This window comes from Nelumbo lutea, chromosome 2 (genome assembly GCF_056320005.1).
Source record: "Nelumbo lutea isolate HS-2025 chromosome 2, American lotus-T2T, whole genome shotgun sequence".
In the NCBI taxonomy this organism is placed as follows: domain Eukaryota; kingdom Viridiplantae; phylum Streptophyta; class Magnoliopsida; order Proteales; family Nelumbonaceae; genus Nelumbo; species Nelumbo lutea.
Window position 1 is genome coordinate 85765297 of NC_142685.1, and position 14924 is coordinate 85780220.

Sequence of the window (14924 nt, forward strand, 5' to 3'; positions counted from 1 at the left end):
CGGTTTTTGGGTCGACGGTTCGATTATCCGGTTCGAACGAACGACCCATTTTGACAAAAAAATTAAAAATGGAAAAAACCATTGAACTGGTCAATGGGTCGATGTTTCGACCGCCCAAGTCAATTGGGTCATTGACCGATTCAATGGTTTTTGGCCAGGGACCGGGGTTGAGATAAAACGGAACCAGTTGCCTAGATAGTTCCCGGGCCAAAATGTCCACTTATCCAAGTCAACTGCGGTTCGAAAACCATGGTTTTTTATGCTTTTGGATTTTCACTATTCAAAGTTTTCTTTTACTATGGGATTTATTCGAGCATGTGTGGTAAGTTCATTTTTTTCATTTTTTGCTTTTGTTTTTTTTTTTTTTGTTTTTTTTTTCTTATATTTGATCTTTTTCTTCAAGATGCTCTAAAATGATATAGGGTTTACTACCATTTTATTTCTTCCCTTTTGTTTCTTTTTCTGTTTTCTTGTGCAATGTTTTTTTTTTTTCTTACAAGACGATCTGCTTTGTCTCTTTCTTTGATTGCATGTATGTTTAGCTCCATCTCACATGAAACTTTGGACTGTATTTTTTTTTTATTTTTCCCTTGGTTTTTTCAGTTTGGTGGATTTACCGCCATTTTTTTTTTGTGTTTATGGTCACTTTGGATATATCTTTCAAGGCTTTGGAATCCCTTGCAATGTCCACCCTTCCCATGACTATAAAGTTATTTTGTTTAATTATTGACATCTAGAAAAAATGATCAGAAACGGAACCGTTCTGGCCACCGGTTTCCAAGTTGACAGTTCAAACGAATGGCCTGTTCTGACAACAAAAATAAAAAAAAAATCAAAAATAAAAAATGGCTAAAAATTGTTGAACAGATCGATGGTTTGATCGCCTGGGTCAACAGGTCATTGCCTAATTCAATGATTTTTGGCTAAAGATCGGGTTTGGGGTAAAACAGAACCAGTTGCCTAAATAATTTCCGGGCCGAATGATCCTACCATCCGAATCAACCGGAAGTTCTCAATGTGAAATAAAGAACAACTATCAAGTATAACTTAGAACTATCATTGAATTGATCGTGTTATTTTATATGAGATGCATTGATAAAGCAATATTTAAAACTCTGATGGGAAAGATATGGTATGGTATGCGAGGACAAACGATTCCAATCTCGGTACCTCATGTTATTAACGCGTGTTCAACACGTGTCCAAAATTCCAATATGCGTGGCAGAGATCGTGCCAGCGAACAATTGTGAACGCGTGGATACAGCGGGAAAAAGTAAAATATAAATAAATAAATAAACCAAAAAAAGGGATTTTTGGACTGCACTCCAAAAAAACCCGCCAGGCAACCGCTTTTTAAAGATTGCGGATGAGTTCGGTAGCTTTCTTTATTCGTTTTCATAATTCCTCTGCTTCTCTTCTCTGTATTTTTTGAATTAGGGTTTTGTTTCGACGGTTCGATAAGGATGGCAGACGAGGGTTTAGTTGGTGGGGTTCACGATTCCGAGGGGGTTCAGAACAGTGTTGAGATTGAGAGCCTCGGTCGATTTGCTGTCGATGAATACAACAAGAAACAGGTGATATTGTGTTCGATTCTTTGGTGTACATTTCTTTGGGTTTTTCTTTTTGAATCTTGGCTCGTGATTTTCTATTGTGGGTGTTTTTTTTTTTGTGAAAATTGTGTACGTGTTTTTTGTTTTTTGTTTTTTATTTCATTGAATCTTTGGGGGCAGAATGCGTTGCTGGAGTTTGGGAGGGTGGTGAAGGCGAAGGAGCAATTGGTTGCTGGTACCCTGCACTGTCTGACTCTGGAGGTGACCGAGGCTGGTGTGAAGAAACTCTACGAGGCCAAAGTGTGGGTCAAGCCATGGTTGAACTTCAAGGAGTTGCAGGAATTCACGCCAGTTAGTGATGACCCCACATTCACCTCGTCGGATCTCGGTGCCAAACAAGGTGACTATTCTGGAACTATTGTCTTTTGCATGTTTACAATTGATTGTACTGGTGCAGCTACATTTAGCTGTTAAAACATTATGACCAGCGAGTCCATCTTGTGCTTGGAAAATTTGTAAATAACATTCTATTATCTCGGGGACAACTATCCATGTGATGTCTTGTTATATGTGAGACTGACAAGTCTTTTCTTTTTTTTTTTTTTTATCAATGGATTCAAATTTTATTAATAGTCATAAAAAGCAAAGGGAAGTACATATGGGCAAATTCTCTTTTGGACACAAGGCGTCTTATCTCCTTTGAAATTTTCTTTTGGAAGGAAATGCTCGCCACTACCTTCCACTTCGTGATAATATCATCTACTGAGAAAAACCGGTAGAGTTCTTGTTCCCCTTTCATGACGTTATGGTTCAATTTGATTTTGATTCCTTGACTCCTAAAACCACATATCCATAACATACACAAAAGAAGAAAAGAAACCACCAACCATCAAGTTAAAGACATTTAGAATAACTGAGCTTCATTACCTCAGCACAAGGCAAGATGGGACTTGTTAGAAAGAGGCAGAATTACGTGGAGAAGCCTTAGCACGGCTCATTGGCTAAAATCTTTGGAGAACTCAGTTTTTTTTTTTTTTCAGTAGATGATGATAATATCAAGGAATCAAAATACACACACCCATTAATACTGTACAGTACAGTACAGTGCAATCCAGATTCAATTGGTCTCCCTGGCCAGGTATCCTCTAAAATTAAATCCATCCTAGCTGCCCCTTCCCTGGCCAAAGCATCTTTGAGAGTATTGGCTGATCTTGCAATTCAGGGGGTATTCTGTACAGTGGATATTCTGTGGCTTGCTTGGTTCAAAAAATACACCACACCCATTAAGAATTGGATGGTTTTGAAACACAAAATATTGCAATTTCTCTTCCACATCAAAATTTCATGGATCAGTCCATACCACAGTAAATTGGATGGTTATTATATTTAATGTAATATCGTATTTAAAATTTTGCTAACAATACATATTGTATTTAAAACTTTGCTAACAATACATACAGCAGCACAGGTTTGGTTCAAGCCATGTTATTTCAACCACAGCACAGTGGAGCCAAGTATATTTAAGCACACGACACCTTATAGAGACTACACTAAAGAATTTGTCCATCATGGTTTGTAAAGAAACCCCAATTTCCAATACTTACCCTTGGGTTTTCTGGAGAGCCACCACCAAAGTTAAACTTCATTCTTCCTTCATCAGGTCCAAGCATGTAAGATCGGTCTCCTTGGTTGGAATGAAACAACCTGCTGCCATCCCCTTAAAATTGAGTCAATTAAGATACCCCTAAAATGACCTTTCTTGAGCAGGATCTGTTCTTTAGGTTCATACCTCTATAAGAGTCTAAGTCTAGTGGATGTATCAGGACTGCAATCAGATCATGATTAATAGTTGGGGTCCCATGATGCCAATAGTATAGAATCATTCTCAATCATACTGATCTAATATTACTAATTATTTTCTCCATTGCATCTTATAAACACTCCTCCAACCCTAACAATGTAGGGTTTCCAAATTGCAACCTTCAAAATTCATCTTGATTATATTTTGTGTAGCTGGTTGCCTGCTATATTGGGTTCCTAGTAAGTTGAGGTGGTGTTGGCAATAGAATGCCAGCATCTTATGATACCATTAGTTGTGTAGTGCAAAAATTTGCAAGGGTTTTACCCAATGTGCCACTCACATCATATAATAATCTCAAATTCTCAATTAATGCTTACTTAGATTGTCTCTTATCCTTATAGGTTCTTGCATTTCATTCTTCCCAATTTGACTAAGGTATTTCTTCCCTAGTGTAATTCCATAAGATTTTTTCCCATAGATTACATGAATAAGACTCAAGTCCTGGGAATTCACTTGTATCCATATGTTGGAAGAAAAAATTCCAAATGCCAGAAACAAGTGGACAGAATATTAGTACATGTACATGAAATGTCGTTTCACCACTTGCAATGCAAAGATCATGCATGTGGGGAGAAAAACACCAACTTGGTCTTTTTTTATTGAGGATGCTCAGATGTATTAATTTTCACTTGAAAATTTTCCCAACAAAAAGCTCTAGTCTTGGGTGTGACTAGTCCATGTAGTCCAACAAGGGGAAAAATAAAATAAAGAAAGAAAGAGAGAAGAAAAGAGAAAAGGAAAGAAGAAGGGAAGAGGAGGAAGAAGGGGGAAGAAGTGCTCTATTCCAAAAGTTGTAACTAGTGGCACCTAAGTTGGTATTTTTACTTAGGGTGACAACTTATAATAAGAGAAGTTCCCAATCAAGACTACCATATAGGGATTTTTTTTTTAGTTTGCAAACTTTACCTTCACACCCTTGTGCTACAAACCTAGGAGGTTGAATCACATATACTTCTTTTTCTAGGTAACCGTTCAAGAAAACATTTTTAATATCTAGTTGGTGAAGTTCCTAGTCAAAGTTAACAGCCACAGATAACATGATCTGAATAGTGTTCATTTTAGCAACTAGGGCAAATGTTTCTGCATAGTCAACCCCTTACACCTGTGTATACCCTTTTTCAACTAGCTTGGCCTTATACCTATCAACTATCCCATCTACCTTGTGCTTTATGGTGAATACCCACTTACATCCCACTGGCTCTTTGCCTTCAGGAAGATTCATCAACTCCTAAGTGTTGTTTTTGTGTAGAGCACAATCTATTCAGTTATAAATAAGGCTTTTGTAACACTTTTGGGATGGAAACACAATCAATGGCAGCCAGAAAAGCACGAAATGAGGGTGAGGTGTTTTTATAAGACAAGAAATGGGCAATAGAGTGCTTAATAGTACACGATCTAACACCCTTTCTATGAGCAATTGGACATCAAGATCATTTGTAGAATCATCGATAGCAATAAGTTCGGTAACTTCAAGGGGAACAAGGATACCTAAATCTGCCTCCAAGGAGTTAGATGGTGCTAGATGTATAGTTTCTGGCTGCTCCACACCCTTTGAACTTAGTTTCCCCTTACGAAGCCTCAGGAAAACACGAAATGGAGAAGAGTTAGGAATAAAAGGGAGAGAAACCTGAGGAACTTGCCTCTCCTCATCCACACTATTCTCCCCCTAAGGAGAAGCAACATCCATCGATACAAAGTACTTATGTTTGATAGGATTAAAGCATTTGTAGCCCTTCTAGGAGGACGGATAACCCAAAAAAATACATGGAATAGACTTGGGATAATTTACCCTAGTTTGGAGACAAATCATGAACAAAGCATTTATAGCCAAACACATGTAAAGGAATAGAAAACAGAGGAGATTGAGGGAAGAGGAGCTAATGTGTGGCCTTGTTTTGTAAGAGTCATGATGGCATGGAATTGATAACATAATCCACAATCATCACAACATCAACCTAGAATTGTTTGGGAACATTCATGTGTAACATCATACTACGGGCAATTTCAAGAAGATGTTGGTTCTTCCTTTTAGCAAAACCATTCTCTTGTGGTGTTCTAGCACAAGAGCTTCTATGGAAAGATCCATGAGATGTAAAAAATTCAACTAAGTCATGATGAAAGTATTCTTTATCATTATATTATTGGAAAATTTGAACTTCAACATGGAATTGAGTAAAAACCATGCGGTGAAAATCTTTCACAATTTTGGGTACCTCTTCTCTAGAATGCATAGGATATATCTAAGTGTATCTGGAATAATCATCAATGAAGCTGATAAAGTACTTGTATCCGCCCTCAATGGGTATGTTCACTGGGCCCCAAACATCAGAAGACACAATATGGGAAGGCAAAACAAATCTTTTATTACTTGAAGGAAAATTTTTTCTACAATGCTTGTTCAATTGACATGTTTGACATTGCAATCCAGCGATAGGCACATACTTAAATAGTTTAGGAAACATAACTTTCAAAGACTCAAAAGACAAATGACCAAAGCGATTATGCTATAACCACACTTGACTTTTAGTAGACTAACTCACTAACTAACTCATAAGACTCATAGGAGTTGATGTCGTAGGACTAGCTTTATTCTCCAAAATGTAGAGGCCATCAACCAATTGTCCTCGAGGCCAAATCCTAAAAACACAAGAACATGGAAAAAATGTTACACAACAGTTTAGAGATTGAGTAGTACTACTAATGGACAACAAAGTTAATAGGAAATTTGGAACATGAAAGGCATAGGGCAAAACAAGTCCTTTTAGAAGGGATATAGATCCTTGACCAGCAATAATGTAGAAGGACCCATCAGCTAGTCTCACTTTGTCCCTACCGGAGAGAAGGGTGTAGGTCTAAATTAAATTTGACTTTCCAGTCATATGATTTGATGCACCTGATTTAATGATCCAAGGGGAATTTGGAACAAAGGTGGACACATGAAATGTAGAAGCACTTTTACCTGATGTAAAAGAAAAGGAGGTAAAGGGGGTAGGAGCTGATTTATCCATCTATCCAAGGGTCCTACCATACAATTCTAGGTCTAAAGGAGTTAATGATGTCTTCCTTAGGGTCAAAACCAATAGAATGCTCTTAGGAAGTACCGGTAGTCAAATTATTTGATTGAGAATCTTGTGTAGCTAGATTTGCAGAGGTAAATTTCTTATGAGTAGGATTCTTCGAAATATCTTGAGTTTTGGTTGACAACTTGGGCTTCCTAACTAACTCCCAAGGTCTCTCGGGTGTGTCTAGGCCTTTAGCAATGAGAGCACCATAGTTTATCCTTGTCATCATTTTTCCTTAATTCTCCTTTTTTATTCTAGTGTTACCCCCCTCTTGAAGATAGAGTAGCTGGTTGCTCCCCCTCAGAAACATTCATTAGATTTCTTCTACTCTCTTCAGATTGAACCAAGGCATATGCCTCCTGTGCAAAGGGAAGTTCACTATTTCCTAATATCTGCACCCGAAGTGGTTCATAAACTAGATTCAGCCCCAACATGAGAGCAAACACTCATAGGAAGAGAAGTAAGGGCTGAATAGTACGCAGATAGGCTACTATCTCCTTGCTTACAAGTATATGATTTTGCTTGGAGCTGGTAAGTCTTAGCATATGCCTCTGTTCTGAGTAGGTTGCCTTGGCCTGTTACTTAATCTCACAAGCTGTATCAGCCTATGTGAAGTTTTTCCTTACATGAGGCAGCATGGAACTCAAAAGCCATGACATATAACCATGCTGTTTTCTTGGTCCCATCTATGATGTTCAGCCATACAAGATTTTGGTTCTTTAACCTACCATTTATATGTAACCAGCTTTCCCCCTAGTCCTGACAAATAGTTTAATTCCTTTGGATCATTCCAGATAATTTAGTTCATCAAAGGGGTTATAGTCAGAAAAATTCATGCTGTCCATCCCTCCATTAAGGATTCCTTGAGAGGAAGTAATACCAAAGGTTACTGAATCTTCAGTAATCATTAGACCCAATGTTTGACTGCTAATTTCTCCAAGAAAAGACTGAGAAAAAGAAGTTCTGTACTTCTACACCACTGTTACTAGTACAAATAATGGTTTAATCAACCACACAAACAGTGAACAACACACCAAACAAGGAGGACAGCAGTACTTTCCACCAACTATGACTTAAAAGGCTTCAAAAAACAAGTTCAGCAGAACTATAGGTCTGTTAACCCTATCTGAATAGACATCAGCTTATAGAAAGGGGACAACCAGCCCCTATAACTCCAAACTGTGACATTCACAGCTATTACACACTTAGACATAAATGTAACAGTACATACCTGGAGTACAGTGGTGATTCCATGACCCACAGTCCATAAAAGATAGGTTCAAACCCTAAAGAATGCTGCTCACTGCATTCAGCTGTCACCACAATACCACAGAACCTCTTCTTGGTGCAACGACCAAGAAAGAAAAAGGAAAAAGAATAGAATGAAAGGCGAGGTCAGTCTGAAGGAGTTTTTTTTTCTTTTTCTTCCAATTGAAAAATCAGTTTCAGATGAGGAACACGATCTGAGAAGGTTAAGCCCAGATCGATGCTCTGATACCATGTAGTCCAGCAAGGGGAAAAATAAGATAAAGAAAGAGAGACGAAAATAGAGAAGAAAAGAAGGAAAGAAGTGTTCTATTCCGAAAGTTGTAGTTAGCGGCACCTAAGTGGGTATTTATACTTAGGGTGGCAGCTTATAACAGATAAGGGAAAAGACAGAAATACCCCTATGCTAGTAACATAACATATTACAATAGTCCACTCCATGCAACCATAGTTGGAAAAGGAGATTTAGGATTGAAGTGCATGAAGAAGCCCAAGAGAAAAGACCTGATTTGAAGAGGTCTTTTGTCACTGTAAAAAAGGTTCCAAGGAAAGTTATTTAAGGAATCAAAAGACTCTACACAAGACCATGATCCAAATTCCCAAACAGATAAAGCAATGAGAAACAAAAGACTCTTAATTGTTTGCCAAAGAAAACAGATTATGGAAATGATCTTTCAGTGGCTTGTTACCTCGCCATGAATCCAACCAGAATTTGGTCCTACACCAGAAAAGGTTTCATATGAATGTGCTGGATAAAGATTGAATAATAACAAATAAAACTCTCCAGGATGGAGCATTAATTGTTCTGGAAAATACACTTGCACTCCAGTCATTGGTCATGGTATGCCACTTTTTGTTAGGCTCCAATGCGAAACATCACAACCATTTACCTAGGAAGGTTCCTAATCAGCTGACCCTCCTTTACATTTACTTTTACGTACAATTTCCCATTTGATGAGGACCATAAAGTGAACCCTCCTTGTAGTCCCAGCTTCCCATGGAAAATGTCTCCTTGATCCTTAAGAGTTTCTTAGCCACAAAAAGCAGACATTTTTAACACATGAAGATAGTAGACAAATAAATTGACAAGGGTGAAATTGATCAAAGTTCTGTTCCCCTTCTAGTGATTACAATTAAGGAAGAAGAGAATGACTTAAATAGGAGCCATTACTTGGTGTAATGGTAAAATCTTGGGCTGGCAAGCATGAGAACGAGGGTTTGAGTCTGATAGTGGCCAATTTGTGCAAAAAACAAAAAAATGAAAAACAAAAATATCAAAGGTTAGGACATAGGTGTGATAGACTATTTATAAGTTGTTTCTTATGCAGCCTAGCCACATAATTTGCTTGTTATATGTTTTTTTATATGAAAAACCTATGACACCCAGAAGACATGAAATTGGAAGAGCTTTGACCAAAACCCCCCTTGAATTTTGATGAATACCCACTTAATTGATTACTATTATCATGATACCAGTTGATTGTTTATAATCTTTTCTAGGATCATATCATTCTGATATCATAGTCAAACCCTTATTTATACTTTTTAAAGGGTAAAGGCTTAAATCTCCCCTGGTATTTCACATAAATACTGAAACATCCCCTCACATTTCAAATTGCAATTAAGACCTCACCTGAGAATTTATAAACCGTTATCTCTAATGTAGAAAGAAAAATGACTAATATACCCTATGTTAAATTTGGGATTAAATTGATTTGTAATTAATTTAGCAAGAATACCCATTATATTCAACCTTATAACAATGAAAACTTGACCACCAAAGGAGCTGCATCCATCCACTAATCCACCTATTTGATTTTTGTAAATTCATTAAAAATAATCTTAAAGCAGAAATCTAATGCAAAAGGGTACATTTCATTTTCACATTTTTTGTTATATTTACAAAAAAAAAGAAATTGTGAAAACTACAAAGAAACAGTTTATTTTTTCAAAGATCCTTTGTTCAAGGTTTCTTTTTGTTGGTGAGGAAAGGTTTGTGTCCATGTAAGACAATCATCTAAAGCAAAGAGGTAATAAAGTGCATCATTGGGCTTTTAAAATAGTTTTTATCTTTGTTTATTGCTGTTTTATTATTTTTGGGTGCATGTAAAATAACTACAGAAACATATTCCAAAAACTGTAGGAAAATGACATTTTTCTGATTTTCTATTGGGAAGGCTTAAACTGCTTGTTTCACTGGAAATATTGATCATTCAAATATATGACACATTACCAGAAATGTCACTTATTTTATGATTAATTGCTTGGATATATTTTGACAATTATGGACATGATGAAAAACTGTGAAATGTACAAAATATACAATGATATTTTATGTAATGATAAAAGAATTGTAGATACACCATTTTAATTACTAGGGACAGGGCCATGTGCATTGTGTGTGACAATGTCAAATAATAATAATTTGAAAGACTATAGATACACCCATAGTTATCAAGGCGACAAGGTGCCCTTGGAGGCTCGCATTGCCTAATCGCCAAGATGCTTTGTACTTTCTATTATAAAATACTTTTTTATTCTTTATTTTTAGAGATTATAATTATAAAATAGACATTATTAAACTAAAATATCCATTTTGTGTGCTTACATACTAATTTCGTTTTATTATTTTCTTATTTCTTAGGTTTAATCAATACAAACATTGTTAAATGCTGTATTGAACCCTCAAAGACTTCAAAACCTGAACATATAAGGTAGAACTTAAAATTTTGTCTAATCAACACATTTCCTTCTTCTTCTTCTTCTTCTTCTTCTTCTTCTTCTTTTCTTTCTTCTTTTTCTTCTCATGAATATGTTGATTTTTTATACTTTAACATGAAATCATTTTCTTATGAAAATTATGAATAATTATTAAGGAAATATAGTTATGGTACCTAGGGAACTACCCTAGGATCTATGTTTTTTGCAATAAAAAGAAAGAATCCATCGCTTAGGTGACCTCCCCTGTCAATTAGCCTCACCTTGGCGTCTTGAAAACTATGGATACACCATTGCATGTGACAATTCTTGAATTTATCTCCCTTCCCCTCCCCTAAGCCACCTAAGTATTCAATTAATTACTTTAGGGAGAGTCTGTAGCAATCTTCCTCTGTTGATGAGACACTTAAAACTCCACTCATTTAATAGATCTATTAGTGTCCTTGGGCAGCACCAGCTGAACTACCCTAGGATCTATGTTTCTTGCATAAAAAAAAAAAAAAAAAGAATCCATCGCTTAGGCGACCTCCCCTGTCAATTAGCCTCGCCTTGGTGCCTTGAAAACTATGGATACACCATTGCATGTGACAATTCTTGAATTTATCTCCCTTCCCCTCCCCTAAGCCACCTAAATATTCAATTAATTACTTTAGGGAGAGTCTGTAGCAATCTTCCTCTGTTGATGAGACACTTAAAACTCCACTCATTTAATAGATCTATTTGTGTCCTTGGGCAGCATCAGCTGAACTTGAAAATTTGACTGAAATGACCATAAATCCCATTAATGTATATGCAATGTACAAACAAGTGATCTCCTGTCTTGCATAAATCAAGAATCTAACCCAAATTACCCGTCACACTAAGACAATTAAAGCTAGAATCAATTTCCTTTTCCTGGGGTAGCTCAGATATTAATGTGTTTGTAGTCCCTTTCTAATTTTCTTCTAACTAAAATGATTAGTGTGGACGAAAAAGACAACTTTTCTGTTCACCATTATTTATTTATAGAATTTAGAAAATTTAAATATTCATGTGAACGTGATAAATAGGTTTTGCCATTCAGAATATCTAGTTATAAAAGTTGCTCTATGAAGAAACTTATCAACTTCAGAAAACATATTTGTATAACTTCAGATGCTATATATTTTAGTTTAAATGGCATGGTTTCAAACCATCCTATGGTTTTACCTAGGCCCCATTTTACCAACCCCTTACAAGTTTCTTCCCTCCTAGGATAATACAATCCCCTATGTGCACCCTGCCTAGCTAGTACATCTGCTGGGTCATTTGCCAACTTGTCGACCATTGTAGAACATGTATATTTCTTGATTATTCAGGTTTTTTCCAAGTTAAACATGACCTCATGAAAAGTAGAAATATAATTCTTTTTCTATTGAATTTCATTAAGAAATTCCTCATTTTCCTTTACATGCAATGAAATACAGCCTATATGTAGTATGCTTGTTTCTGTGCCTGGTCACATTCGTTGAGCATACATGATTTCCTTCTTTTGGAAGGGAAATTGTATCTGTTTTATTTGTATGTAAATGCTCTATACGTCTTTAACTTGTATAGTTGAAACAGATATTATGCTTCCTGAGACCATAAATTTCTTTCTTTAATTTTTTATAATTGCATGTTCAAATTCTTTGCAAGTACAATAGTAATGTTCACATGGGATTGCTTCCTATGAAAAATTTGACTACCTTCAACATTCCAATTTCCAAAGCCTTCCTAAGCCATCAATGCCCAAATTTACTAGTAACTACATTTGAGGGTGGTCATATTTAGGGAAATTTGGTTGAAAGATTTTCTAGTGGTAATTGTTGGCCGATTGTGTAAATCAGATGGCCATGGACCAGGATGGCGAACACTGCCAGCACATGATCCTGTAGTCCAAGATGCAGCAGATCATGCTGTGAAGACTATCCAGCAAAGGTCAAACTCGTTAGCCCCATATCAACTGCTGGAGGTCCTTCATGCAAAAGCTGAGGTCGCATCTCCTGCTCTTTTAGTTCCTCCCTATCAGTAGAAGTTTAGTCTATCATTTGCTCTTGTCCTGGAAGTATAAGTTCATTTTGTACTATGCTTGTTGATCAATACCCATTCTTTCATTTGGGTGTTCATGTAGGTGATTGAAGAAGTAGCCAAGCTCAATTTGCTTCTCAAGGTCCAAAGGGGAAGCAGGGAAGAGAAATTTAAGGTTGAATTACAGAAGACTATTGAAGGTACCTTTCATTTAAATCAAATGGAGCTAGATCACTCCTAACTTGGGCAACTAGCCTAGTATGTTAGTACGTGTGGATTAACAGCCAACTGCTTGTCTACTTTCTGACCATTTGAGGCCTCTTTAGATCTGGGAAACAAATAACTATGTACTAGTGCAATAATCTTTACATGTTATAAAAATATAATATATTGGAGATAAATATGGTGCTTTCATCTTCCTTCCGAAATTATAAAATCGATATATATTAGGCCATACATTTAGACCATGGTCATGTTTTGCACCTTACTTTATGAGAGAATGGCAAGTAATGTGGGAGCCAGATTACGATCAGTGGTTTATGAATCACTGCTTTAAACCTGACCTGAATCGTAACACCTAATTCCTTTATTGTTCAGTTCAAAGCCAATTTGAATTCCAAAATTTGTACTTTGCATTGTAGTATTAGGTATGTTCTAATTGCAGGATCCCTTCATTATTAATCTGGCCCTAAATCCTTATTTCTTAGGGTAAAGCTGTCTTACTATTAAATTGGTTTTGAAATTTAATGCATTTTTCTTAGGTAAAGAGTTTTCACTATTGCCTTCCTTTAGGTGAAACTCCATTATTAATTTGGCCTTAAAGCCTTGTAGTTTTCTTTAGGTGAAACTGCTTCACTGTCAATTTGGCTTTAAAACTGTATGCCTTTCTTTAAGTAAAGTTACTTCACTATCAAATTTGCCTTGAAACTAAGTGCCTTTCCTCACGTGAATTCACTTAGCTATTGGTCTAGCCTGAAAAACTTTTGACCTTTTCCTTAACTCCCTTTTGATTATATAAATGTATCCTGAATCAATTTGTTTGAATCCTCCCAGAAACTTTATTCCTTTCAAAACTTTTAATTTGTTTGAAATAATAGACGACACAAAATAGAACACTGGCAACCAAGCTTTAAAATAAAGGGAAATTGTCCAAAAACCCACCATAATTTTTCAAAACGTTCAAAATTCACCATGTCAGTGACATAACAGTAATTTAACTATGGGCATCGTTAATTTATTATTTTACCCTTTTTCCACCGCTGAAATCTTTCTTTTCTATCTTCATACTTTAACGCCAGCATTATTTCCCTTTCTTTCTCACTCGGACTCCGCCCTCTCTCTTAGAGAAGCTTCAATCCGGCCACTCCGATTAACACTACCATCACCACCACCACCACCATCATATCTTCAAACAGGGGAATTCTCTTTTTTGCTTTTTTAGTGGTGTGGGGATTCTGCTAAAAGTCGTCTACTCTCATTCTCAGTCTCATACACATAGATAGAGTTCATCTTCTTTTCCTAAGGGAGAGGAAGGAGGAAAGAACCTTAGAAGAAACACCCGAATGAGAGAGAGAGAGAGAGAGAGAGAGAGAGAGAGAGATCGTAGCTAGCAACTGCACAGAAGATCTTTCTGACGACTAAAAACTAACAGTCCATGGCAGCTAGCCAAGGCATACCCAAATCAAGTGTTTAAACAAAGTGTAGGTTTTCAACCATGTGCTTTCAACCATTCAAACCCCGGCCAAGAGGGAGATTCCTTAGACAATTGTACTTTTAGCCAAATAATCAGCCATATCCATGGTGTATTCAAATCGTTGTTAGCTTCAATCTTTTTAGACTTTTAGGAACCATTGCTACAACACATGACTAAAGAGTGGCGATTATTGATTGATGTAAGGATTTATGTATTTTGTATTATTTGTAGTTGTACTCCTTCCAAACTGAGCCCAACAATCAATGTAAAACTCGACCTGCGATGAGTATTACATCAATTTTCGACGGTTATTTATGTTTCATCCAAACAGTTACAAAACCGGATCGAAGTGTAAAAGAACATCAGTTTGATATTTACGCCACAACCAAAGGCATATCTGGTGTTTCAGGTTCAATGTTATTCATTGCCAGGTCAATGCTAGCCAAGAATCGATGTCCAATTTTAGAAAAATAGAGAAAGTTTGTAATGTTTAAATAAGCTCATAGCTCATGCAAAAGCATCCATGTCTGGAATAACAACCCATATATTAATGCAAGTATAGATGCCAAATTGAAACCAATGGGGAAAACAATCAAATTCATCTAGAGCTACTTACTGTATGTGATAGGCTCTAAGCTCTAGTGAGAGACCCTATTGTCAACCTTCAAGTTGATGTGTGATCATACATACAGGGATTGGGTGTACACTCAAAGTTTTTTGTCACCTTTAGTACCACCACCCAAATT

The 14924-nt window shown here is 36.5% G+C and overlaps 1 protein-coding gene across 1 annotated transcript; it reads left to right on the forward strand.

Annotated features, from left to right (window-relative positions):
* The first annotated feature begins 1306 nt into the window (after nt 1-1306).
* On the forward strand, nt 1307-12886 carry LOC148871698 (cysteine proteinase inhibitor 12-like). Its single transcript, XM_088973151.1, has 4 exons — nt 1307-1574; nt 1731-1950; nt 12305-12450; nt 12589-12886. Exons 1-4 carry the CDS (start codon nt 1464-1466, stop codon nt 12724-12726), a joined length of 615 nt encoding a protein of 204 aa, XP_088829277.1. The 5' UTR covers nt 1307-1463; the 3' UTR covers nt 12727-12886.
* The last annotated feature ends 2038 nt before the right edge of the window (nt 12887-14924 follow it).